Source organism: Clupea harengus, chromosome 4 (genome assembly GCF_900700415.2).
Source record: "Clupea harengus chromosome 4, Ch_v2.0.2, whole genome shotgun sequence".
NCBI lineage: Eukaryota > Metazoa > Chordata > Actinopteri > Clupeiformes > Clupeidae > Clupea > Clupea harengus.
Genome location: NC_045155.1, coordinates 905,477 through 933,030, shown reverse-complemented (window position 1 = coordinate 933,030; position 27,554 = coordinate 905,477). Strand labels below are relative to the sequence as shown.

General features: G+C 44.0%; 4 protein-coding genes across 8 annotated transcripts in view; all 4 read right to left on the bottom strand.

The window, feature by feature from the left end:
* Positions 1-1,021: 1,021 nt before the first annotated feature.
* On the bottom strand, positions 1,022-8,299 carry sephs3 (selenophosphate synthetase 3). Its single transcript, XM_042707551.1, has 8 exons — positions 7,844-8,299; positions 7,023-7,126; positions 6,162-6,269; positions 5,366-5,520; positions 4,860-4,950; positions 3,888-3,987; positions 2,960-3,172; positions 1,022-1,328 (listed from the first exon to the last, which is right to left on the bottom strand). The coding sequence occupies exons 1-8, from the start codon at positions 8,160-8,162 to the stop codon at positions 1,051-1,053; spliced, it is 1,368 nt and encodes a 455-aa protein (XP_042563485.1). The 5' UTR covers positions 8,163-8,299; the 3' UTR covers positions 1,022-1,050.
* A 729-nt stretch (positions 8,300-9,028) lies between these two features.
* On the bottom strand, positions 9,029-11,802 carry ssr4 (signal sequence receptor, delta). Its single transcript, XM_031565681.2, has 6 exons — positions 11,652-11,802; positions 10,938-11,056; positions 10,741-10,815; positions 10,549-10,638; positions 10,077-10,142; positions 9,029-9,697 (listed from the first exon to the last, which is right to left on the bottom strand). Exons 1-6 carry the CDS (start codon positions 11,698-11,700, stop codon positions 9,593-9,595), a joined length of 504 nt encoding a protein of 167 aa, XP_031421541.1. The 5' UTR covers positions 11,701-11,802; the 3' UTR covers positions 9,029-9,592.
* A 635-nt stretch (positions 11,803-12,437) lies between these two features.
* ikbkg (inhibitor of nuclear factor kappa B kinase regulatory subunit gamma) lies at positions 12,438-24,478 on the bottom strand. 3 transcript variants are annotated; one of them, XM_031565653.2, is made up of 16 exons: positions 24,155-24,478; positions 22,702-22,886; positions 22,280-22,545; positions 21,757-21,813; positions 21,515-21,604; positions 19,807-19,998; positions 19,114-19,175; positions 18,238-18,288; positions 17,986-18,088; positions 17,627-17,742; positions 16,532-16,684; positions 15,947-16,031; positions 15,271-15,414; positions 14,542-14,678; positions 14,120-14,166; positions 12,438-13,252 (listed from the first exon to the last, which is right to left on the bottom strand). In XM_031565653.2, exons 2-16 carry the CDS (start codon positions 22,880-22,882, stop codon positions 13,119-13,121), a joined length of 1,818 nt encoding a protein of 605 aa, XP_031421513.1. In that variant the 5' UTR covers positions 22,883-22,886; positions 24,155-24,478; the 3' UTR covers positions 12,438-13,118. The 3 variants fall into 3 exon arrangements, with proteins under 3 accessions (XP_031421513.1, XP_031421512.1, XP_012676058.2); XM_031565652.2 differs by having other exon boundaries at positions 15,941-16,031; positions 24,155-24,477; XM_012820604.3 differs by lacking the exon at positions 21,515-21,604 and having other exon boundaries at positions 15,941-16,031; positions 24,155-24,475.
* Positions 24,479-25,635: 1,157 nt separating this feature from the next.
* zgc:158296 (uncharacterized protein LOC791212 homolog) overlaps positions 25,636-27,554 on the bottom strand; it is a 4,213-nt gene continuing 2,294 nt past the window's right edge. For all 3 annotated transcript variants that reach the window (XM_012820602.2, XM_031565679.1, XM_042707550.1), the window contains 2 exons: positions 26,538-26,725; positions 25,636-26,129 (listed from right to left, as the gene is read on the bottom strand). In XM_012820602.2, coding sequence (XP_012676056.2) covers positions 25,979-26,129; positions 26,538-26,725 — 339 coding nt within the window. In that variant the 3' untranslated portion in view covers positions 25,636-25,978. The remainder of the gene's footprint in view (positions 26,130-26,537; positions 26,726-27,554) is intronic.

Sequence of the window (27,554 nt, the reverse complement as noted above, 5' to 3'; positions counted from 1 at the left end):
AAGACAAATCCACAGGAAGACAAATGCGTTCACACACACACACACATGGTATAGATTGCAAGACATGGCGCTTAAAGTTATGGAAAGAAAGGAGGAGATGAAAGGAGAGGAAAGGAGAGGAAAGGAGAGGAGAGGAGAGGAAAGGAGAGGAAAGGAGAGGAGAGGAGAGGAAAGGGGGCAAACTGGGCGTGTGCAATCCATCCCGACTCCCACCAGGAAAAAAGAAAGAATTTTTGGTGTGTCGCTCTCAACCCAGAGGCTGAACAGGGGGCCGAAATGGACAGCAGAAAAAGACCCAGAAAGAGATGGCTGTATTAAAAACACACACACACACACACACACACACACACAGTCACTCACACTCTCGCACACACAGTCACTCACTCTCGCTCGCACACACACACACACACAGTCACTCACTCTCGCACACACACACAGTCTCACACACACACACTCTCTCTCTCTCTCTCTCGCACACACATACACAGTCACTCACTCTCGCACACACACACACACACACACACAGTCACTCACTCTCGCACACACACACAGTCACTCACTCTCACACACACACACAGTCACTCACTCTCTCACACACACAGTCACTCACTCACTCTCGCACACAGTCACTCTCACACACTCACTCTCGCACACAGTCACTCTCTCACTCACACACACACACACACACACACACACACACACACACACACACACACACACACACACACACACACACACACACACACACACACACACACACACACACACACACACACACACACACGGAAGAAAGATGGGGGGGGGGAAGGAGAAAGCAACCATTTATCCACAAAAGTGAAGGTGACTGATAGTTAAAAGGCTATGGAGGCTTCACCCCCGGACTACAGACCAGCTTCACAACCCTCACAACCCTCCCCCCACAGCAGACGGAGTGAGGTAAGCAACGCACCCTTGTCCTTCTCTATGATGCCGATGGCAGGACGGGGAAAGGTGGGTGAAAGGGAGGAGGGGATGGGGGGAAGGGGTCACGCACACCTGCGCCCCCCCCCCCTAGGACACCGGCGGGCTTTGCACAGGGGGCGGGCTGGTGCTGTTGTTGTTGTTGTTGCCCTCGGTGACGGAGCCGCGGGGCGGGACCTCGATGATGCGCGGCTTGTCGATGATGCGGGCGCAGCGGTTGCCCTTCTCCACGATGCCGATGATCCAGGCCTGCTGGCCCTCGCCGCCCCCCTCGGGACCTGGCACGCCCACGGCGCCCGACCGACTCGCCTTCATCTCCGCACAGAAACGAGCCGCCTGCTCCCGGGGCAGACAGATCAGCAAGCCTCCTGCAGGAGAGAGAGGGAGAAGGATTGGGGGAGGTAGAGAGATAGAGATGGAGAAAAGAGAGCGATGGAGGGGGGGGGGGGTTGTGAGAGGAAGTCAGGGAGGGGGTAGATGGGAGGGAGGGAAGAAGAGAGAGAGAGAGAGAGAGCGAGCGAGCGAGCAGGTGGAATGGGATGGGACACAAGGACAGAGAAACCAGGTGAAGGAGAGAGATAAAAATAAAATCAGGGTGGGAAAGAGAGTTGGTGAGAGGGGGAAAGATTTTGAAGAGGAGGGGCGACACAAACAGATTCCTTGATTAGATCAAATGATTTCCTTCAGAATCAAACAATTTGTTAAGACAAAAAGGGACGTATGACTCCAGGCAAAACAACTTGCCCAACATCACCCTCTGCTGGGTGTTAACTGTTACTACACGGTGTCTTACAGGGTTTTACTTCACCATAGCACCCACAAATCACTTCTTGATTACGGACATTTCAAGCATGTTTCCATCAGGATTTGATTGAAAAGATCAAATGGAATGTTTTTAGTTTGTTTCTTATTTAGTATTTCTTTATTTTCTACCATTTGTATTTATGCATTTATTAAATGATAGTTGCAGATAAACACAAGGAGAAGTGATTTTAGTGGACTATTTCTCAGGTTTTCAAAAGAAGCTAGTTCACATAAAGCCTGGTGAGCAGGTGAAGTAAAGTAAAGTAAACAGTATGCCTATGACCTACATTGGCCAGATGCTTCCAGTATAGCTTGCTTTGCATGATCTAATTTGGGTGATCACTGCATCTTGCTGCCCTACTGGAACTTGTAAAGCTACACCTGTTTTTGCAATGTATTCTAGCTTTATTTATTTATTATTATTATTATTTATTTTAATGTATTCTAGCTTTATGGCTGCTATGACATGAGGGAATGAAAAAAGAAAGAAGAATCTGTTCTATAGCAGAACACAATGTTTAGATAACGGCGGCACATGAAACAGTGGCTGCTAAAACAGGACTCTAAAATAGTGTGAAATTAAATTACTATAATTATTATTACTATAAATATTACTTTAATTAAAAAACACCAATAGACTCAGAGCTGTAGACCAAACTGGTGGGTCAGTTAATACTTCCAAGAAGATGGAACATGTCATGAGAGTGATCAAGACATTTGCCTAGATGGTTAGATGAAGACAAATATTTATTTAAATATATTTATATATTTTTTAACACCACCCATCTCTTTTTTAGGATGGACTGGGCAAGTGTGCCTTTGAGGTTCAAAATGCTGTGCACTAACAGAACCTGCGGTGAATAAGTAGCGTGGAAATATAGCTCAAACAAAGACTACCATTGTACCCATAAATTCAGCTCTCCCAGCGTTTCTATTTCGCAGTCATATATAAAACCACGCCTCTTTACAGATCATTAAGGTTGGCACAGTTAGTCTGAGAGAGCTTTCTGTGCCTGTAGTGATGTGGTCATACTGCCTGCAGTAGAGTGACTAAATATTTTAGCAATCAGAGGAATATTGATTTTTCACCAATAATGCCCCGTTCTATGAATACGCAAACTGAATACACCCTCAAAGCACATATATAGTGTGACTGTGTGTACTTCTGCAGTGGGGTGAGGCGTCGGTCTCGCACCTGATGTTTCTGAGGAGGTGCCCTGCAGGAGGCCGAAGAGGTTGCCACAGGCCTTACTGACGGCGGCCATCTTGGCGAGGATGGGCAGGTTGTGGATGACGAAGGCCACCTCGCTGCGCTGCTGCTGCGCCAGGTTGCGGGCGTGGCCCAGGATGCCGAAGCCCGTGATGTCAGTGGCGGCGTGCGCGTTGAACTTGTGCATCAGGGCTGCGGCTGCAGATACAGGAGACGAGGAAGAACGGTGAGGAGACGAGGAGACGAGGAAGAACGGTGAGGAGACGAGGAGATGAGGAAGAACAGTGAGGAGACGAGGAGATGAGGAAGAACAGGGAGGAGACGAGGAGGAACAACGAGGAGATGAGGAGATGAGGAGACGAGGAGGAACGGTAAGGAGGCGAGGAGGAAGGGTAAGGAGGCGAGGAAGAACGGTAAGGACAAACGTTAGGGATGAAGACTAAAAGTGCTTTAACAGGGTAGCCATACCCAATCAGCAAGTGCAATGTAAGAGAGCACAACATAAAACTATGGGCTTAATATTCTACACATAAGAATAAATCATTTCACAGATTGAATGCAGAGATGAACGTAGCTATGGAAAAAAACGGCAATACTCGCCAGGGACTGGATCATAAAACTGTGTGATCATGTAGTTTGATCAATTATGTATACGTATATGTATAATGTATGCACAGGTAGGTGGCGGTACCTGTTTGATCAGTAATGTATATATCGCACAGGTAGGTGGCGGTACCTGTTTGATCAGTTATGCATATAGCACGGGGAGTGGCCGTACCTGTTTGATCAGTTATGTATATATCGCACAGGTAGGTGGCGGTACCTGTTTGATCAGTAATGTATATATCGCACAGGTAGGTGGCGGTACCTGTTTGATCAGTAATGTATATATAGCACAGGTAGGTGACGGTACCTGTGCGGTTGAGGGTGGCCATGTTGTGCATGGCTTCCTGGTAGGCCTGTTCGACCTCTTCCTTAGATATGACCAGCTTGATCTTGTTCCATTTGTCAGGCTGCAGGAGAAAGGCAACAAAAAAAAGTTTACACACACCATTCCTGGAGAATCCTCCACCCATCCACAGACACACACACTGCACAGAATACCTCTAAAGGCATTGTAGCTCACAATCTATAGACTTCATACCCCATATGCATTTGAATAGAGCCATTTTGTTTCTTTCAAAAAGATGTGTGTGTGTGTGTAAAAACGACCCACCCAACAGAGAGACCTTGCATTAACCTCCTGAAACCCATTTAGTCAGCTTTTGAAAATGGCTGAGCGAAGCTCCTCTTCTAGCATGTGGGGAAGGAGGCTGAACGCCCTGGGTGTGGTCGTCTTTTTTTTACCACCAGAACTCTAACAAAAGGATGCAATCTTTTCAAGCAAAGTTGAAATAATTTCCCACTTTCTAAAATGGGAAGCAGAAGGCGGCCATCTCTTCCTCTCTGCACCGAAGTAATCTTTTGATACATCATGAAATGTAGGCTCTTTCAACAGAGGACTGTACAGATAAAAGGCAGATTGTATATATAAATGCTAACGACTTCTAAGAGCATAGAGTAGCGTTTTTTTTTATTCTGTAAGGTTAAGGTAAAAAAAATAAAAAACACTGAACCCCAAATCAAATGCACAGGCCCACATGCAACCCAAAGAAAAGTTTCCTCGGGGGGCACTGTGGTGCGAGCCAAGAAGCCCCCCATTTACGGGCTACAATGCCCGCGGGGAGACAGGTTCGATTCCGGCCTGCTGTCGTTTCCTGCTCCTCTCCCCACCTCTTCACTCCTCCTCACTTCCTGTCCAAAATACTTCACTGTCCTATCCAAATTAAGGATAAAAAGCCCAGAAATAAATAAATAAATAAAAAAAGGAAAGGTTTCCTCTTACCAGTTCAAGCCATTGATGGGCATTGACGGCCACTTGTGTGCCCAGAGGTTTGGTGAGAACCAGTACATCCCCTGGAACCGCGCTGTCGGGCCTACACACACACACACACACACACACACACACAACACACGGTACGTGACCCATCAGTGATGTTGACATTTCCATGGATTAGCAACCATAACAGAACAGACAGACAGGCTTGTCAAACTTCCCAACAGCTGAAGACTAGAAGCAGACGTGTGCTCATTATCTGTCATCTGGAAGGCAAAGTCATCCACAAGATTTTGGGGTTAACTATCTGGGCTTGCAAATTAGTCCGTGTTGCCTAGGGTTACAGGGAAACCGAAGCTGCTGAGCACCAGTGATGTTACAAAGACCTCAGAGTGCATTTCCCACCCGAGAGTGAGCTTCTGACACACACCACTGCTGCTTGGGGATGCAAACTACTCCAGACATGAATGGCAAGAGAGGTTGCTAAGGAAGAGAGGTTGCTAAGGAACACTCACATGATGAAGTCATTGGGCTGGCACACCACTGTGGCCACGCCCCCAATGATGATCCAGGGGTTGATGACCGTCTGGCCGCCAGTCACGGAAGTCCCGCCCTCCTCCGCGGCGTCACGGAAGCCCTTGATCATCACGGGCATCACCTGCTCCCGCTCCTGAAGGCGCCGTCACAAACAGGAAACAGGAAGAGAGAAATATTCAGATATTCAGGTTATGCAGCTTGCCTGTTGGGATTAGTACACAGGCCACACCCACTACATTGCATTCACATTTACATTTAGTCATTTAGCAGACGCTTTTGTCAAAAGCGACGTTCAAGGGAGAGAATAGTCAAGCTACGAGCAATAGAGACCTAGTGTAACAATACATACTACTTTACAGGACATGTAACAGCAGTTTGCACACAGTGTGCTATTGTTGCTTAACAGTGGTTAAACATTTCTTCAATTGCCTGGCGGTAAAAGTGCAACAAATGCATGCATTCAAAGTGGCCAGCAATGCAGCATGAGTCTTTCGAATTTGAATCCTAAATGTTGTCACTTTAGGATTAAAAAAAACAAAAAGGCCTGAGTGATAAAAAAAAAATGTTAAGATAAGACCTTACGCAACGTGATGTAGATTACTTAACATGGTTAAGTACAAAACACCACGTAATTGCTACAAGCAGATGACTAAATAACCAATGCTAACAGGGCCCTTTGTAACAGTCGCAACTTAACATGACAAGGCTGAACGAGTGTCACAAGGGGAGGACCGAACAGCGAACAGGGGTGAAAGATCAGGGGTCAAAGTTCACCTTTTCATTCATCTTCTGACTAATACTGAGCAGCATCAGCATGTTGTCACACTCTGTGATCCCCATGGCGTAGAGATCACTCAGCACGTTAGCACACGCTATGCGACCCTGAAAAGAGATTAATACATGTGCATTTATATTACTCTTTTTTTCAATGTGTTTGTTGTGTGACTGGTGGATTATTATATATATATATATATATATACACTCTATATATATTTATTATTGAACAGGATATACAGCATAACCCATTTGTGCATATTCCTATTTTTCACAATTATTACTCATTAGCAGACGTGCAGCAGAACAAAGCAGCACAGTGAAACTGAGCAAAGCCATTAGACAGAGTACTGGCCAAAATACAACGTGTAATCAGAGGAAAGGGCTACAGAGTGTACATGAACAAACTGAACAAGCATTTGGTGCCTTGTGGGGGTACTGGAATGTTCCATTGTGTGAGTGAGGGGAGGGAAGCTTTTGTTGTGCAACGTCTGCTAAATGACTAAATGACTAAATGTAACATGGTGCAATTCAGGTATGAATACAGGGGGAATTTGTAGCTGAGGAGGGGTGGGAGAAGAGGGCGATTTACATGGAGCCCCAAGATGAGTCATTTGAACTGTCACAAATCACCACTGACCAAACGGCATGTATGCTTGGGCACGATGGGGGGAATGTGCTGTTTTATGTGTGTATGCAGGTTGTTGTGCGTATGCGGAAAGCAGGATTGTTGATTTACACTGTTGTTGTACACAGCAAGCCCAGTTTCCTCAAGGATATAATTTAAATGTCGTATATAATTTTTAAAAAGGACAATGAGCCTCTGTAGCAGGAAGAATGGAGTGAACCAACAGCACTGACCATCATGTACGGGTCGTCCACCAGCGGGTAAAAGAAGTCGGTGGTCTGGACCAGGGACAGACCCCCGTGTCTCAGGGGAATGACACAGGAGTCCAAGCCAATACCTGCAACACACACACACACACACACACACACGAGGCCTTCAGTCCAGAACATTGTGTCGAAACACTACTTAGTAATCAAGTAAGTCAAGACACACACAAGACTATCACGAGATAGAGGGAGGGAGGAACTATTTTTAGTGAGTGCTTGGAATATAACAGTGGAGGAGAGGAGAGTATGGTGTTTGTAGATATAACATCAATGTTACTTCACAAAACTCTTAAACTTTGAACTACCTCTGATGTTATGTTGACATTACCAGCTAACACCTTTCATCCTGTACGCAGCTAACTTTACTCCAAATTAATCAGTATCTTAATCCATTCTGTACTGAATGGGTGCCGCAGGGTCAGTTCACTATTAACTATAGATCCTGATTAGACTGGATTACACAGGTCAAAGTATAATTCAAGAATACTGGGATCTGATCCAGATTTAAACCAGTGATCTTGCATGTGTGGTCGAATATTTTGAGTTTGTTAGCCAAGTTAGCTAGCTAGCAAGCGTTACCGTAACATCTTGCACCTTCACACTCCCCATCTGTCAATGTTTTATACTGAAGTTAACAAGTAAAGATGGGTCATTTGGGGAAATATCTAGAATATTTGCATACACAGCACTTGCTGGATATCAAGTAATTCATTACACAACAAAAAACTGGACTCCGCAAAAGCAAATACGATAACATTATGATCGGTCGGCGTGGTTGCATGCCTTACCTAATCGGGGTCCGTGAGCAGTCTGTGAAAGCTGACCGAATTCAGACGCCTCATCTCCGGCACCTGCCGCCGGGCCGCCCTCCTCTCCCGTCCCTACACCCGGACGATCGGGCTCGAGTCCCTCCAGGAGTTTGAGCAGAGCCTCCTGGGGGACTTTGCAGCCTCATCCTTTCAGATCGGAGAAGGCCGTGAGCCGAAAGCTGCGGTCTAGGCCATGGTCCTCCGGTTTGAAGGCTTGATAGCCGGCAGGGAGAAAAGCAGCCAACCCGCACGTGTCGGAACCGTCGTCCGGCGGGGTTGGAGGTGCAGAGCCAGACATTTTGTGATTATTAAAGCGGAGTCATTCAAGTTTTCCTTATGCTTCGCAAGAGTACAGTGAAATCCTATGACTACGTGGAACGCGCAATTGACAAGAATGAGACAATTGCTTTATAGCTAGCTGGCTAATGATTTGGTGCTTCCTGAGCCCGGACGGGCGCGTAACTGTACAAGAACGTACCATTATACTTATAGGGGGGTGCATTGCTATCCCACATTCTGTCCACTCTATTTTAAGGGAAGGTGTTGCTAAAAGTGGAAGCATTTTGACCGCCTGTCTATGACAATAATCTTTAGAATTCGCTCTAAAATTATTGCCGTCAACATTTGTGTATAATTCCACCCCCTGCCATTCTCAAGTGCACGAGTCTGCCCAAACCTGGCTATGACCAGTTGTTCCTTCAACCTGGTTTAACTGAATCAGTTTCATATCCTTGATTTGTCTGTCAAGAGATATAACCAGAGCCCGTCTATTAGAAATTCTCTTTCATCGATAGCCTTTCTACATTTAGGGTAACAAGGATGAACGGAGTTTATGAAGTGAACACTTTGAGCTGCATTGTTTTGTATGAAAGGTGCTATACAAATAGTGTATTATTATACAAATAAATTGTATTATTTATAGATGATTTACATTTATCAGAGCTATGTTATAGCACATGTGTGCAGTCACCATTTACATTTGAATAACAAATAATAAGTCAAACATGATACATGTCCACTGATGTATAAGAGGCCTATAAATGCTTGTTTGCTTTATTACCAGACACCAACGCCAAAAATACACCCTCTCCACATAGTGATGCAGTGGCATTGTTGTGCGAATATTCTAGAGAACTGCGGTCATACAAAAATCAATTTAACAAGTTTATATAAAGTGTTTTATTCAGTTCACATATTCAGTAAAATTTGATGACAACATTTCATATCCAGACTGTTCTTGTCCTTGTGGATCTCTCTGTCAGTGCAGTTACAATTCTCTTTATCAAACTGAATGACATGATTTCCCCAAAGTCTTAAAAACATACTGATAACCATTCATACTTCCTTAAGAAGAATTAGCTGATTTAGTTTTTATTTGTAAAAAACCCTTGCACAAATATCATTACAACTTAGTGTGTGTGTATGTGTGTATGTATGTATGTATGTATGTATGTATGTATGTATGTATGTGCGTGTATGTATGTATGTATGTGCGTGTATGTGCGTGTGTGTGTGTGTGTGTGTATGTGTGTGTGTGATGGCCCCAGCTCATAACCTCCATGTCCAGATGGAGTGACACTCTTCTACAAATGATGTTACAGGGAAGTCACACCACTGAACCCCAGCGTATGCTTGTTCAGTCTCAGCAGGTATGCCGATGCATTTCCACGACCAGCAGAAGGAGGGACTGGTGTTGAGCTCAGTTCCCATGTCGTGAAGCGAGTGGCTTTAGGCCTGGATGGAGCTCTTGGTGCTGTAGGCCAGGTAGTAGACCAAAATGCCCATGACAGCTGCCAGGATCTCAGTAGACACCCAGGGACCGTTCCATGCACCCTGGGAGGGGGGGGGGGGGGGGGGGGGGGGGGGGAAGAGGAGGAGGAGGAGGGGGAGGAGGAGGAGGAGGAGGAGGAGGGAGAGAGAAAGACAGACACAGGTAAGGTCAGAGCAAGAGCCAAAAGCACAGACACCACCAGAAATAGCAACTGAACAGCATCACAGAGTAAGCTGTTGTTGTTGTTGTTGTTTGCCTGAGATGCTTTAGGTCTGAACTGAAAAACATAGGGCTCAAATTCTAAACACGAATGGGTGATTGATTGCAGCTATGAAGACGCTGCCAGAATCAGGCACTATTACTTCAGTCAGTCAGAATGACTTACCAAATGCACAGAAAAATGTGTATCATGATATTCATGAAGCAGAAAAGCATACTTACTCTGTGATCTACATTGACAGAGAACAGAGGCTTGATGGAAGCAACGTCTTCATTGTTCCTCTGAGCCTAAAACACACACAAAAAAAAAAGGTTTTTGTCTAAAACACACACACAAAAAAAAGCTTACAAAACACCTCGCCAGCGCCACCAACAGCCCGGTTGGCACGGCTAAAAGCCTGCCGATACGCCAAGTGGCGTCTTGGCGATATAGTTAGCAATGTATCATCATCATCATCATCATCATCATCATCATTATTATTTATTCAGGGAGAATTGTATGTCCCAAAGAACTACATGCCTGGAGGGCAAGTGGGGACGATGTGTATTTATCGGTCCTTCACATGACTATCTACTATCAGAATTAATTTGAAAATGATAACCAAAAGGTAGTTCCCCACACAAAAAAAAATGAATAATCCAAAAGTGGCAAATGTGCACTAAAATACTGCAATTTAAACAGATTGCACTGTACCTTGCGCAGAGCACTGTATGACTCTTCATCGAAGAATTTCACCTCATAGGTGCCTGAGCTGGCCTGTTTGTGAGGTGTACTCCAAGACACCTAGAATATATCACAAGGGGAGATTAGACACATAGCCTCAACGACGTTAAAATGACAAGGAAACAATACAACATTAGAGATGAGAGAGAGTGCAAATCAGACCTGGTATTTGCCAACATCCTGTCCACGGGTCACAGGGAACTGCTTTCCGTTGACATCCGCATACAGGATCACACTCTGAAGACCAGAAAAAGCGAGTAGTGACGGTGATTAAATCAAGACAGCAGAAACAACATTATCGTCAATGCTGAAATGGAAAAAAAAAAAGGTAAAAAATAGGTTCGAAACTTCCCGCTTACCTGGACCCCATTGGAGCAAGCGAGGCTGAGCTCCACGATGAACACCGTTTCAGAAGAGATGACGGCATCCGTCGTGGTGTAGGTGGAAGGGGAGAAAGTGGGGTCTGTGCAGGTCTCAGCTTTGGGGAACAGAGCAAAATAGATGGCATCAGTTTCAATAACAGTGCACTAATGTATCCCTAAACGATAAAACAAATCAGATGATACAAATATCCTCCAACCTTGAATAGTTTACGTTGATACAACTGAACGTTTAACAATGACAAGGCAACGAGTTTTTGGTCTCGATTAGGCTTCGTTGCAACAATGTTACTTTGAGTTCTTGAAATGTATTTTAACAAACGTTGTTATTAATGCTTTTAATTCATTTTAACCCGTTTAATGGACTATTAACTACACCTCCGGTTGAAGTTAGCGGATTGGACAAACTGTCATTGCCGGCTAGTCATTATCAATTTAAATCAATGTTTCAACCGTATCAAGAGATAAATAAACATTGAAATAATCGTATATTATCTACCTACTTAATTGTTTGCAATATTTTCATCTAAAGTAGCCAAATGTTGGCGTGATTCTTTGGCAAATGTTAACATTCAATTGCTAAGTTTAGTTAGCTATCCAACTTGACCACCAAGCTAATCGTGTGCACGTTTTAAACATCTCCTATATAAATGTGACACACATCTTTAAGAATAAATGAATAACGTTACTTACCGGCACAAAGGCTCAAACAGAGAGCCAAAACTGCTACAAAAAGTCTCATGGTGATGTTTGTGTCTCGTCAACTGCTATGCCACCTCAGCCTTCCGCGGATGTTGCTATCTAAAAGAACGTCACCAAAGATTCTCAGGACCTCGGATACACTGAAAGACACGTCAGCGTACAGACTTAAGTTGGTGTCTGCGCCCTCTAGTGATAACCGCCAGTACTGCAGAAAGAACATAATGGGGGCTTCGGAATTTGATAAGAAGGTCCTGGGATACAGATCTTCAGCTTGCCTTTTTAACACGGTTCTGAGGATAGGACAAAATCATCCACAATCATCACTTGCATTTGTATTCTTACTCAGACAACCCAATATTCATCCATCCATCCATGCAGGCAACATACTCTAATGCAGTGGTTCTCAAACTTTTTGTCCGGGGACCCTATAAAATCCATTTGCCAAGTCTCGCGACCCCCCCCACACATTTTGACAGGATATTATAGGTCTAAATTCAGTTTCATCTTGAATGATGAGACTGCTTGCTGAGACAATATTCATTATCCACCCTGATGTAGAAAACACCATTTCTGATAGACTATACAGCATGTCAAAGCCTAATATGTTGATGCACAGGGCAGCAAGATCATTTTGCGACCCCCAAAAAATGTTTGCCGACCCCACTTGGGGTCCCGACCCCTAGTTTGAGAACCACTGCTCTAATGGTGCAAAATTGTTTTGTTTGTTAAGTGATGCATAGTCATAGAATCATGAGTGTGATCAAACAAAACCAGATGTTATATTTACAGTTATATTTATTACTTTAAACCTCTTGCCATAACAACAGTCTATACAAAGTAAAAGCCTCTTTCATGTTTTCATATAATGAATGTAATAGACAATATTCACATAGGAGACTGGCATAGATCCTCAAAGAGTGAGAACATCTTGGCAGATGGACAAAAAACCACGGGCAGAAAGAAACATGGCCACAGACAGACATATGCCAAGAAGCAGACACACATCCATACGTGCATTACATTACAATATGCTGTCACATAGGCAGGATCCTACATTTTTTGTCAACAAGATTTACATATCTATATGTATTCATGTAAGCGTGTGAATCTTATATAATAGTATTTATATAAAATATACACAGCATTGTCACACATACAAAGTTGATGCAATTTTAGATTCTGAACAGAGATTTCATGACCGGTGCTCATATCAATGTTCCAAACGTTGTCTTGATGCTTTACTGTCAGTCAAGTAGATTGTGTGCAACAGTGTCCAAAGGTCAAAGGGTCACAATATGTCTCTTTTCACCTTGCCCAGTCCCTTGTCCTCCTTCTCCTCCAATCAGATGAGTAACTGGTTGTAAGGTAAAGTTCATCGGGTTACCACCAATCTCCCCCTGCTCATACCCCACCTCCCAACCAACCGCTCCTCCGCGGGGAGGGGGGTGAGGGGGTGTCTCACTGGATGCAGTCCATGACATGGATCTGAAGGGTGTCCATGTCGGGAGCCTGGTAACGGCACTTTGGGCAGCGGAAGTCAGGCTGCTCCTCAGCACTGCGGAAGGACTGGGGAGGCTGGGCTTGATTGAACTCTAATTTGGGGCCAAGAGAGAGAGACACACACACACACACACACACACACACACACACACACACACACACACACACACACACACACACACACACACACACACACACACACACACACACACACACACACACACACACACACACACACACAGACAGAGACAGAGACAGAGACAGAGAGAGAGAGAAAAGTATGAGAGGAGAACCTAAACATAATACAGTTAAAAAAAAAAAAAAAGAAGAAAAACCTGCTTAACCTGGTAGAATTTTTTGGTCACTAGCCAAATGAATGCCAAGAATGTATACAGTGCCCTCCACAATTATTGGCACCCCTAGTGAATATGAGCAAAACAGGCTATAAAAAAATATGTCTTTGCTGTTTATCCTCTTGGTCTTTCACTCAAAAAGTCCCCCGACCTAAACCCCATAGAAAATCTGTGGAAAGAGCTGAAGCCGAGTCTACAAGCGTTGACCTCAGAATCGGAAGGATCTGGAGAGATACTGTATGTAGGAATGGGCTCAGATCCCGTGCCATGTGTTCACCAACCTCATCTGCAGGCTGCACAAAACATTAAATTAAGGGGTGCCAATAATTGTGGCACACATGTTTTGGGGAAAAATATTTATTTAATGTCAACAGTTTTTTTTCTTTTTCTTTCAATAATTTTACTTCAATGAAAAGGTAAGATTTTTGTGAATATTTAGAGTGAAAGACCAAGAGGATAAACAGCTATAATATTTTTTTTATAGCCTGTTTTGCTCATATTCACTAGGGGTGCCAATAATTGTGGAGGGCACTGTACATGTGTGCTGTATGCAAATACTTTCGTTTTGGAAAAAAGAACGAGTGTTGTGTAAGGAGGGTTACTGACGTGGAGGAGCAGGGATGTGTCTGTTCTGCATGGCCTCCAACCGAGCTCTGTGAAACACACACACACACACACACACACACACACACACACACACACACACACACAAAGACACACTCTTTAAACTCTAATATTTGCTGGGCTATAATCAAATGACCCTGTCATGTTCAGCATAAACAACAGCATTTTCCTGCTGCATGCTCAATCCCTACTAAACACAGCTGGAACGGCTAGAGGCAAATGCTTCAAAAGCTTTTGCTAATTAATACATTTTAATGTATATCTTGTATTTAACCTTTGTATAACCTTCATTCATTTCTGATCTCTTCTGTTTTAAAAACATCACAACAACACCTGTTATAAACCAGTGTGAAGGCGATGGAAGGGGATGCGGTGTGTGGTGTGGCACTCGAGGCTTGCCTTACCGGGAGGTGCCCTCCTGCTTGAGCCGCTCGATGTCGGCGTTGGCCTGGTTCAACTGCTCCAGGAGCTCCTCCTTGGTCTGGTGAAGCTTCTCCCGGGCCGCCCGCTCCGCCAGGAAATCGGATTTATAGATTTCCGCCTGCGAGACAGAGGACAATAGGAGACTCCGTGGGTAAACAGGCTTAGTGTGTGTGTGTGTGTGTGTGTGTGTGTCTGTCTGTGTGTGTCTGTCTGTGTGTGTCTGTCTGTGTGTGTCTGTCTGTGTGTGTCTGTCTGTGTGTGTGTGTGTGTGTGTGAGATTAAGGGAGAGAGGAGTTAACCATTCAAACAGTACCAGGATTAGTTGAAGGCGATGCATGTGTGTGTGTATATGTAGTGACTCGTTCTCATAAAAGATTGACTGTCAATGGAGTTAAAGTGTTTTATGTCAATATCTGTATATTTTGTCTTTTGTATGTGTGTGCAGACGCCTACACTGAACAGAGAACTGATTTTGTTGTGATTCACTGATGACTGTTAAGCTCTCTGATGACACTACAAGTGCCCACATATACCCTTTCAGAAACCAAGTTCATTTAATGCTATCCCAGTACAGATTTTACATAAGGTATCACTATACAAAGGTGTGTGTCTGTGTGTGTCTGTGTGTGTCTGTGTGTGTGTGTGTGTGTCTGTGTGTGTGTGTGTGTGTGTGTGTGTGTGTCTGTGTTCCAGTCCGTGGGCTGTCTCACCTGTGCAGTGAGCACCGGCACGGTCTCCAGGACGCTCCTCTGCTGTTCCGCCTCCTCCTTGAGCTTGTCTATGAGGTCCTGCTTCAGGGCCAGCGCCTTCTCAGCCTCCACCAGCCGGTTCGCCAGGTCCCCCACCTCGCCGCCCTGACACATGGCATTAGAGAAGCATACGTATGTCAGAGTCAGCATCTGCCTCTGTGTGGATCTCTCTCTCTCTCTCACACACACACACACACACACACACACCTGTGTCTGCCTCCACCGGACCCCACCTCACCACCCAGACATGTTGCATGGGGAACACATAAGCCTTGATGTGTGTCTCTCTCACTCACACACACACACACACACACACACACACACACACACACACACACACACACACACACACACACACACACACACACACACACACACACACACACACACACACACACACACACAAACTCTCTTTGCCTCCCTCAGCCAGTGGAACAGGTTTTCCACCTCACACCCCTGATTTGTTAGAATACAAAAAAGCTATGCTTAGGGGGTGCACGCACGCACGCACGCACGCACGCACGCACGCACGCCTCTCTACGTACGCACACACGTGTGGACACACACAGGCCGTGACCCACAGTCAAAGCAGACCAGGTGACTCACAGACAAGACACACACACACACTCACCCTCACTTTGGCTTGATTCTCTGCTTTCAGTTTGGCGTCGTAATCCTGAAACAGACACGTGTACGCATGCTGAAGCTGAGCCAGCTTCCTCCTGTCAGAGGGGGCAGACAAAAGACACAGGAGGACGTTGAATTTCTCTCCATAACACTACAATGTCTCTGCTTCTTTTGAGCCTGAAGCGACCCCCCCCCCCACTCAACAGCACTCCAATCAACCCATCAGAGGTCTCAGACTGAAAATCATCTAGCAGCACGATGAAGCAGAGAAATAATAATAATACAATTTTTTTTTTTTTTTTTTTAAATCACATTTCAAGCATCAATCTTGATTCTATTGTTAGGCTTCTATTGTATAAGATAATCTGCATCATCACAGTATTCTACATGGCACGGATTCAGATTCTCTCATTTACTGCATCTTTGGTATAATTTCATAGGGGTCTTACTCTTTCCAAGCAATGAAAAACTAACTCAAATCCCCAAAGTATTGCTGAACTGCATCACAGAAACCCAATATATATCAGAACGGCGTGCCAAGAGTTGGGATTATGATTATGCTGCAGTGTGTGACTGGAGGTCCTGTCACCCTCACCTTTCCTCGGTGATGACCAGGCGGTCTTTCTTGAGAGCAGCCTCCAGATTCTGCACCTGCATCAGCAGCTTGTCCACGGTGACGCTGTTCTGTCTCCGCTGCTGTTCCATGTCCCTCTCCAGGGTCTGCAGGGATTCCGTCTTGGAACTCAGCCTGGAAGAGGAGGAGGAGGAGGAGGAGGAGGAGGAAGAGGAGATGAGGAAGAGGAGGATGAGGAAGAGGAGGAGCAGGAGGAGGAGGAGGAAGAGGAGGAGGTGGAGGAGGAAGAGGAGATGAGGAAGAGGAGGAGCAGGAGGAAGAGGAGGAGCGGGAGGTGGAGGAGGAGGAAGAGGAGGAGCAGGAGGAGGATGAAGAGGAGGAGGAGGATGAGCAGGAGGAGGAGCAGGAGGGGGAGGAGGAAGAGGAGGAGCAGGAGGAGGAGGAGTAGGAGGAGGTGGTGGAGGAAGAGGAGAGGAGGAAGAGGAGGAGCAGGAGGAGGGAGAGGAGGAGGAGCAGGAGAAGGAGGAGGTGGTGAAGGAGGAGGGGGAGGAGGAGGTGTCAGTCAGGATAACATACAGCAACTGCCCGGAGCTTAAAGGCATTCAAGTACAGAGAGGTATAGAGCAGAGTGCAATATTAATCCCACTATAAAATCAGGCTGGTTGATTTAGAGAACCTGCACTAAGGCATCAATTTCCACTGTCACAGGATCAGTGTTAGTTGCACTGTAACATACACTATATGGACAAAAGTATTCGGACGCCTGACCATTACACCAAGAGGGACTGTAATGACATTGTATTCAAATACATATAGTTTAATATGGAGTTGGTCCCCCTTTTGCAGCTTTGGAGTGTTTCTGTGGGAATTGGTGCATATTCATTCTGTAGAGCATTTATGAGGTCAGGCACTGATGTTGGACCAATGCTCTTCAGAATGAATAGCTGCAAAAAGGAGGACCAACTCCGTATTAAACTATATGTATTTGAATACAATGTCATTACAGTCCCTGTTGGTGTGTAATGGTCAGGCGTCCGAAATACTTCTGTCCATGTAGTGTATCTCTCCATCTCACGTCTGGTTGTTTCTCGCTCACAGACACACACACTGACGTACTTCTCCTCCAGCTCTCTCCTCTTCTCGTCGCTCTTCTCCAGGCAGCTCTGTTTCTCGTGCAGCTCCCCCAGGAGAGAGGTCACCTGAGCCTTCAGGGCCTCGCTGTCTTTGGCCAGCTGAGTACACACACAAAAAAACATAAAACTCACAATTTCATTTAGAACAACTACAGGCAAGTCACACACGATTTCGAATAATTACGAGAACTTCACATTCTGTACATAAATCACACAAGACATGTTGTTTGTAAGCAGCATTTTTTGTGTGACATTTTTTCTCGTACTGTATGCTGCGATGAACTACTCGCATGTATACAGTATCTGATTCGTGTCCTTTGCCACAGTGAGTTTATAGCTAACCTGTGCACAGTCCTTTTCCTTCTGTTTGAGCTGAACCTCGGCTCGGTCCCTGTGCACTGAGCTCTTCTGGAGGCAGTCCAGCTTCTCCTCCAGCTCCTTATACCTGCAGGGCCAAACACCCTCGATCAATAACGGCTTAGAGTGCAAATCAAAGAAACTAATCCCTCATTCGTTACTACCGACGTAAGTTTTCTTTTCTCAAATTAGAGTGCCTTGTTTGGTTTTGTCCATCATGACTACAGCTTCTCTTACCTTTCTTGTGTAGCCTGGAGCTGATCTTTCATCTTGGATAACTGGGAGCCGCTGTGGAATTAAAGATAAAAACTCCATCGGTGACACACAGACACACACAGATAAGAGTTCTAAAGCCATTTAGATATGAGACAATGCACACAGTGCCATTGAGCAGCATAGTACCTTGGGTGTGTATCAAACTATATGTAAACACTCAGAATGATCAAGCTTGATACTAGGATAGTTATCAAGGTTCGTAATTAAGGACAGATAGAAATGATATCACATACTGACATAATTTTTTTTTTTCATCATAAACCATTCAGAATATGTAATAGTAGAGTACACTAATGATTATCTCTACACCTTGAACAAATCATTTCCAATTACAAACTAATCTGAGTATTTCATTCAAACTAAGCAGTCATCTGAAAAAGTTATTATTCACATGTACACAAAGATAGCAGTGAGTTGCAGTGCAAAACTTAAAGGCCATCTCAACTCCATGTGAACCCCCTAAGCGTGTTATTAAGGCTCGTAACTAAAGACAATTATAGAAATGATATCATATACTGATATAATTCATAAACCTTAATGGCCATTACACTGGGGAGACAGTGGTACAGGAGGTAAAGAAGTCGTTTAGTAATCAGAAGGTTGCTAGTTCGATTCCCTGTCGAAGCGTCCTTGAGCAAGACACTGAACCCCTAATTGCTCCTGATGTGCAGTGTGCATCAGTGTAAATGTAAAATGTGTATACATTGTAAGTCGCACATATGTAAGTCGCTTTGGATAAAAGCGTCTGCTAAATGACTAAATGTAAATGAAATGTAAATCTCAACTCTATGTGAGCCCCCTAAGCGATAATGAGGAGAGGCAGGAAGGAAGCAGTACCTGTCGGAGGCCATATGTGGCGCATCTGACCTTTGAACTGCCTCAGTCATCACAGCTCCACCCTGCAGAGCAAAACAAGGGGAGAGTTACCACCAGCTCTGGCTCACTAACAGAACCACAGGTCACAGAGTTCACTGAACACAACCACAGGTCGCGGAGTTCACTGAACACAACCAACCACAGATTTGTCCCTGCTGTTACAATCACCTGGTCCTGGCATACAGAATAGCGAGGTGTGGGCCCCGGCTGGTCTCTCTAGTGTCAAACTGCTGGGGGAGATGTCTTGTGTTTCTGGCTGATCTCAGTATACAGCATTTACAAGTGAAGCAGTCACATTCAAATGGCCTATAAGTGTTAAAACCACGTTAGCTCCATTAGCTCTGTACATTACTCTCCAAATAAAGGTTTTTCAGGTCATAACAAAGGCATGGTGACAATTAATATTATGACTAGGGGGGGTTTTACATAAACACTGGCCAACGGTCAATTTGACCACCATGAGAAGTGATGACCAGGATAAACACAGTTAAACTCCAAAGCAAATGTACGGTTTGTGTAACACAGTCACAACACATCTATAATACATTACTTACGACTACATTATACTACAGTTCAGTTCACTGTAGTATAATACACTAGCGTAGTATGGTATCGTACAAATGAAGCATTCAGCCGAAAAAGCATGGCAGCCACCTGCAGTGTGAGCTGACTCAGACGAGTATGCAGCTGGTCCACGGTGGCGAGCAGGCCATCTCTCTCCTTCTCTCCCTCCGCCTTCTCCTTCTCCAGCTCTTCATTCTTCCTCCGCATGTCCTTCATGTTTCTCTCCAGCTTATCTTTGTGGCTCTTCAGCAGCTGCAGGAACTCATTGGTTCCTTCAGAAGGCTGGGGGGGGGGGCAAATGAGAGGGGCAAATTTACTGAGGAGCGCAAGTGAACAGAGAGAGCCGTTCAGAGAGTCGGAGTGAGTAATCAGAGATTGATACTAGACTGGTGGTTTGGGGGGATCAGTGGAGTATTCTGTATCCAAATGTGAAGTGAGCAATGCTGTAGCAGACCCTTCCTTATGAGCAATTAAACATAAACTAAAGTTCACATTTGGCACATAATTCATAACACAAATAAATAATATATATATATATACTAGTGCTGTCAGTTTAACGCGTTATTAACTAATTTTTTTATCGCAAGATTAACGCAAATTTATTATAATTTTTTTTTTTTTTTTTTAGATTAACGTTGTTTTTGGCCTCGCAAACTGTGTAGTAGGCTAACGTTACGATTTGAGTGAATAGTGAGCGCGAATGGATGATAAAAAGCTTCTGAATGGAAAGTTTACTTTTAAAAGTTGTGTTGTGCAAAAGAAGCGAGCTTCACTGTTGTCTGAAAATGTCAACAGGCAGCTGGCTGAAAGCAAAGAAGTAGTAGGCTTACCTTTTATTGATAACCTAACTGTTACGGTTCATTGTTTCTGAAATAAGAGGCCTGACTGCTATGTTCCCAGCAAACTTGAAAAAAAGAAAATACTAAGCCATGGTTTAACTGCACTATAGGCTGAGTCCTTGTTTACCTGAAATGTGCACTTTATAATTTTATTTTGTACCGCCCTGTTTGGCAATGTTGGTTTTCAATGAAATAAAACATTTGCATAAAGCAAACCAATCCACTTTTCCATGTTGATAAGGGCATTAAAATAAAAATAAAATGATGGAAAAAATAAATAAACGAAGGGACATTTAAGAATAGATAAAAATTTGCGATTAATCGCAATTCATTTTGAGTTAACTATGACATAAATGCGATTAATCGCGATTAAATATTTTTATCGTTTGACAGCACTAATATATACTATATATATAATATATATATATATATTGTTACTCGTAGACAACAATATGATTAATTTGAAATGCCCAAACCAACCTTGGTCTTTACATGACAAACATCACCTTTGCTATTTTCATTACTCTCTGTTATTCTTCATTATTGTTATCCTGGCCACATTAAGATGATAAATCTAACTGATGTAATCATCGGATCATTCATTCCTTTTTGAAAAAGAAAACGCTACATCAAGCACGTGATACAGAAGCCTGCAATGAATCACACCTCGATTAAAGAGAAAGAAACTGGGTGACAGAGAGACGAGAGACAAACCGACAAGGAGGGGGAAGTTGAACGAACGGCATCTCATAATACGTCCCCACAGAACAAGAAACAGACAGGGAGAAACAAACATGGAAAACGAACGCCATGGAATCATCTCAGCAGTAGAACACCACTACGGGGGAAGTGGGAGATTAAGAAGCTGAAAGGGGCTCAGAGGGCGAGACATTTAGTTGAGTGCTACTCCAAAAAGCGTGGGGTACGAGGGGGGGGGGGTGATGGGGTGACAGACTCACCTCTTCATCCCCACATCCCTCCTGAAAGGACGTTAAGTCCTCCATACTGATGATCAAACTACTGAGAAAACTACTGTCACTCCCACAAGACTGCACACACACACACACACACACACACACACACAGGCCCACATGCCCATAGATACATAAACATAAACACACACACACAAACACACGGTTGTGGTAGTTGTGAAGACAGAGATAAGCCATGTAATGATGAGGATGCAGAATGTGAGTCTTACCAAACTCCTATGCTTTTCCAAGTCACACTTCTCTGGATTCAAGTGGCCCTCTGCTGACTGCAACAACACAAGACAGAGACAAATAGAGTGACCCAACCAAAACCCACATTTTCCTGCTAATTACGTTCAAATGCTGGGCGAATGGCATGTAAATCCACCAAATGGTTTTTTTATAGCTTTGCAAATGGTCTAGTACTACCAGAGCAGGGGCGTCCCTCTCTACCTTCAAGAAGCTTTTGAAGACCCAACTCTTCAGAGAGCACCTCCCTTCCTAACTGGCACCTGACTAGCGCTTAACTTGCACTTCAGCAGTTACATTCCTGCACTTCTTTTTCCTTCTTTCTAGGTCGTTGTTTTCTAATTCTCATCATGTAAAGTAGTATTTATTGTTACACCATGCTTTTTATTGCTCTTAGCTTGACTGTTCTCTCCCTTGTACGTCGCTTTGGACAAAAGCATCTGCTAAATGACTAAATGACTAAATGTAAATGTCTGGCATGTGCGCATGTTGTTTGCCTTGTACCTCGAGAGAGTCTTGGAGGCCATTGCTCCTCTCCTCTGAGTCTGGAGCCTGACTTCCTGTTTCTGTGAGGCTCGTCTTGCTGCGGCCGGCGTTGTGGTTGAACTTTCCGAGTAGGACCTGGTTCTCCCCCTGCAGTCGCTCCACCAGGGCTTTGGCCTCCCGGAAGCGACAGCTGAGGAACTCCCTCTCTTCCCTGGCCTTCTTCTGCCATCCCTCCATCTCTCCACATCGCTCCCGTAGGGAGTCATTACTCCTCTTCAGTGCCTCTGATGGACACAAAAGTGTTGCCTTCACTCACTCTCTTCAGTCCCTTTACTCAATTGACTGGCTTTGAAATGCATGTGAGAGAAATACACCAAAGCAGTACTAAATAAAAGACAAATGCTAATGTGGAAAGGGCCCAGTCATGTTGGTGTTCATACCTTTCAGCTGGCAGTTGTCTCCCACGAGTCGTAGCACCACCTCATTGCCAGCCAGCTCAGGCGGAACGCGGAGCGAGCCTTGGGAACTGGGGCCGAGTGACCCATTGCTTCCGGTGCCCACCGCCTCCTCCCCACTCATCTCCCACTGTGAGCTCCCGGTGTGGGGCTGGGGCTGAACCATTAGACTGGGAGGACACGGACAGGTCGATGTGTAAATAAACCGCCGCTGTCAACCGGTCATATTTAAATGATGTTACTATGATACACGAATGACATAATGGCGCACGACGCGGTGACGGTATAAACCATGCACGATATCTGCGCCATCTCACTACTTTCGCTTTCATCTAGATCACATAATGCAGGAGTGTAAAATTAATGCAAACCATTATCACTGTAGACCACGCAAAAGTGTTAAACTAAACAATGTTAACTGTATGTATTCATGAAAGACGCAGACGGTCATAGCCTGCCAATCGGTCTCATGATTATATTTGTAAGCTATGACCGACAATAGTGGTTGGCAATGATGACACCGGCAGAAATGTCAGCATAGCTAGACAACAAGGTTTGCTACACAGCTAGCGATAGATAGATATCTTAATCTACCAAATTATTGGAAATTATCGCTGAGATAACATTTGAATGTGATGTTAACGTAACTCCCGAAAGAAAAGCTATCGATAGCTGTGTATATTCGAATTTTCGACGTCGGTATTTAACCACACTGCAAGCACTCACTTACTTACCCGTAGCTAGCTAACATTAACGGTCATTGATATCTGATTGGCATTGCTACTGTCTTTATATTCATGCTCTCTACTAGCTCGATGGCTACAAAACACATGACGTTTCCCAGCTGATATTAACATTAGCATAGCTTACCGCCACAACAAACAAGTTAGTGAAGGGGCGTGTACCACAAGGCTAGATAACTAGATAATTAACTAAATGATCAGCCATTTACCCCTTTACTGTCGTCTTGTCGATCGTTGACATATTGATAACACGAAGCATATCAAAATCAACTGTTTTATCTAGACTCTTATATGTGGCGAACGGTGAATTATTGTATGTGCAAACTGCTAGCTATCTAGCACATTGCTACGTGGCTAGGTAGCGAAACCTCATCCTCTTTCCCGCATGTCAATGTATCACTGCCTAAGCAAAATAGCGCTTGGTAGCTGTATTTCTAAAACATGATGTCTCGGAAGTGCATGCCAATAAGCAATTTCGCTCACTAGTTAATAAGGGGTATATCTGCGAAATACATTTCACTAGAAGCTTCAAAGGGCAATTATGCCGTTCAGGCTATGTCCGTCCCTATCATAGCACCACTGACAATCAAAACATACAATTCAACATTAGACAGAGAAGATTGTTTCAGGCCATTAAAACAAGTTCACAATCCAACTGGCTTGGTAGCTAACGAGATAATTTAAGACCATCTTACCTATCAACCTGGAGCGATGTGTAGCCAGAAGCAAACTAGCGATAAACAACTATCCTATCTAACACGCTAGGATAGCTTTCTAACTTTAACGTTGGCTAAATTTGGTCGAGGGCGATAAGCAACGTTAGCTAGGTATGACACTAACGAACCAAAATTACATCTGTCTTTAAAAAAAAAATAATTGTAACGTTAGCTATCTGTCATTATCCTATTCCGAAGAAAAACCACCCTCGAAAATTACAAGCTTCAGTTCAGTTGGCTACAGTATGTTCTAAAATCCGATGCAAGTTGACAAGCTAGGAATTCCCCTAGCTACTTCCGTGTTCCATCATATGACGATATGTATAGGAGTGGTTCTGGGAAATGTAGTTTTGACCACGAAAACGCTGACCCGAGCAGCAGGGCACTGTTAATAATAATAATAATGGATTTTATTTGTATAGCACACTTTAAAATACAAAGAAATCTCAAGGTGCTTAACACAGTCACAACAACAATAATACAAAGTAATAGAAGTGCTAATAAAGTGCAGAAAATAGGATCATATAATATACCAAAAAAGATAATAAATTAATTTAAAATAATTAATAAGATTATAATGAGATCGAATAATATGTATTAAAAACAGAGTAATTTTGGACAGAGCAATTAAAACAATGCAATCTAAAAACAACACAGAAAAGAAACTAAAACAAAGACCAGGACTTTAGGTGAAGGCAGAGATAAATAAATGGGTTTTGAGGTGAGATTTAAAAGCAGTGAGGGAATCTAAGGCCCTAATGTTCTCCGGGAGCTTGTTCCAGAGTCGTGGCCCCAGTGAGGAGAAGGCACCATCTCCCATTTTAGTCAATTTTGTCCGGGGAACTGCAGGGAGGTTTGAGTTTCCGGACCTAAGTGTCCTTGATTTGAAATGAGGGGGGAGGAGGTCCTGGAGGTAGGTTGGGCCGGAAGTGTTTATGGCCTTGTGAACTAGGAGAAGGACTTTGAAAATGATTCTTTGGTTGATTGGAAGCCAGTGGAGGGAGTAGAGGACTGGGGTGATGTGTTTTCCGATTTCCTTGTCCGAGTGAGAACCTGGGCAGCACTGTTCTGAACATACTGCAGCCTCTGAATGGTTTTGGCTGGTAGACCTGCCAGCAGAGAGTTGCCGTAGTCAAGGCGGGAGCTGATGAATGCATGCACCAGCTTTTCTGCAGCATGTTTCGGTAGAGAGGGTCTCAGCCTTGAGATGTTTCTCAGGTGGTAGAATGAAGTTTGGCAGATGGATTTAATGTGCGCATCAAAGGACAATAATGAGTCCAGCTTGACACCCAGGTTTGTGACGAGTGAGGAGAGAGGGGTGGGGTGACCATTTATGGTGATGTGGGTGATGCCGGCCTTTTTAGTTTGATGAGGGGTGCCAATAAGAATGGCCTCTGACTTGCTTGCTGTTGAGTGAAGTACAATCATGGGTGAAAGCAGGCGAGGCAAGAAGGCAAGAGTGGTAGAAACAATGTTTCATTTTATTTACTGTTTCATACAAAATGTACACAAAGAGCTCCATTTTACATATCCAAGTTTAAGCATGAAAACACTGCTAATATAAGAAATGAAACACTTTGTCATACCATGTTGACATAAATACTGAGTGGTGAAAATTTCACATCCTGAAAATGCATTAGCTAAAGTAAGAGATGTTACATTACATGTCCAATAACAGATTAATTGTCACTCAGTCCCCCCCCCTTCCAGTTCCTCTGCAGAGTAATGCACCAAAAGCAAGCCCCATCTTCAGTCCCATACATGAAGAAACTTTGCCGTGGGAAATCTCCCCATCACTTCAGGTCAGTCTTTGGAGAGAGAGACGTAAACGCCAGTGCAGCAGCGAGAAACAGATTCACAGAACGGCGTGATGAAGATGTTGACTACACTCATCCAAATTGATCGCACACAAGGCAGGCAAATGTGACACACTTCGATGCAAGGCATCACACACCTAAGTGAGTCAGTGGGAAAGACGGGGAGAGAGAGAGAGAGAGGGAGCGTTAGAGGGAGAGGTAGAAAGAAAATGATTTTGGCAGAAAGAGTAAACAGTGATCACCTTAAATGTTTCAAGCATCAGTATATAAGTCACTCATCAACTATAATATGCAATCTTCAGAGTTATTGCTTATTGCATTAACATGATCAAACAACAATTCAGCGAGACAGATACTGGAATACCACATCTCAGAGACTTGTGTTGTGAAAAAATTCACGGCGACCTCAGGCCTGCGTGTGCGTGTGTGTGTGTGTGTAGTGTGTCCTGGTCGCCTCCATATATATATAACACGTGTGTGTTGCTGTGAGTTGTGCGTGCAATAAAAAACTGACTGCAGTCAGCCTTGTGTTGTTATTACTGTACCAGATATGCAGGCAAGCAAGCAGGGCAAAGAGGCAGCCGGAGAGGAGGGAGACGGGGACAGCACACAACAGCGTGAGGCAGCGGTAGCCCCAGATCCTCGCTGACTCAAACCCGATGCCACTGTACACCCACACGCCATCGTATGTGTGTGTGGAGATGGGCTCGGCCAAAATATCACTGAACTCCACCTGGAGGACAGAGAGAGAGAGAGAGAGAGAGAATTGTGAAAATTAAAATGTGTATTTGTAATATGTACATATCATGTAAACCTTCTGAAACCTCTGATGCTTCTACAATGCCTCTGACTGACTGAAGAAGCAATGCCTTTATTACTGTATATTTATTACCATATATAGCATACATTTCAGCATTCATTTATTTTACATTGTTTTCATTACCTTTCTGCACTTTATACATCTTGCCCTTGTTTCGATGATACTGTCATGTTACTTTCTTGCGTTTCTTACTATTATGTCCATTATTTATGCAACCACTGTCCCAAATGCATTATATAAGTAACATATTTATATGTATATAAGTAACATTATATAAGTAACATATTATCATTTGTTGTACGAAGGAGATACTAGTTTGAAAGCCTGCTGATATCCTCGGCCATGGCAAGTGACAGGACTTAATTCTAACTATTGCTTATGACCATAGCAGGATATGTAATTTAGGCAGTTCTGACGTTTTCACATCATCTCAGTCATCCTGACCTTTGAAAGGACCGGCATAGGTCATAAGGAATATGCCATAGTCAATAATTCAATGATATTATACCTAGTTATAATTGTTACTTTTATTTGGATTTAACTAACATGTAAACAGTTCCTGGGTGAATATACTTGATTTTGACCAGGGGAGTGAGGTGCGATATTAGACTCACCTCCCCCCCCCAGGTCGAGACAAAGAACCCTGCACCCATGGCCCATTTGAATAGACGGTAACACCCCTTAGATATCAGTGTATTTAACAGACTGTTCCTCAAGGAATAAGTCAGATATGCTGAGGTGA

What these genes read in the sequence shown, in the direction of transcription:
- ssr4 (XM_031565681.2), bottom strand. Translation starts at nt 11,700, where the DNA reads ATGAGACTTTTTGTAGCAGTTTTGGCTCTCTGTTTGAGCCTTTGTGCC. An exon ending in AGGATGTTGGCAAATACCAG is followed by an intron (nt 10,639 to 10,740) that starts GTCTGATTTGCA and finishes GATATATTCTAG; the next exon opens with GTGTCTTGGAGTACACCTCA. An exon ending in CATACAGTGCTCTGCGCAAG is followed by an intron (nt 10,143 to 10,548) that starts GTACAGTGCAAT and finishes TGTGTGTTTTAG; the next exon opens with GCTCAGAGGAACAATGAAGA.
- ikbkg (XM_031565652.2), bottom strand. Translation starts at nt 22,882, where the DNA reads ATGGTTCAGCCCCAGCCCCACACCGGGAGCTCACAGTGGGAGATGAGT. An exon ending in GCCTCCAAGACTCTCTCGAG is followed by an intron (nt 21,814 to 22,279) that starts GTACAAGGCAAA and finishes GTGTTGTTGCAG; the next exon opens with TCAGCAGAGGGCCACTTGAA. An exon ending in AGGAGAGAGCTGGAGGAGAA is followed by an intron (nt 16,685 to 17,626) that starts GTACGTCAGTGT and finishes CTCCTCTTCCAG; the next exon opens with GCTGAGTTCCAAGACGGAAT.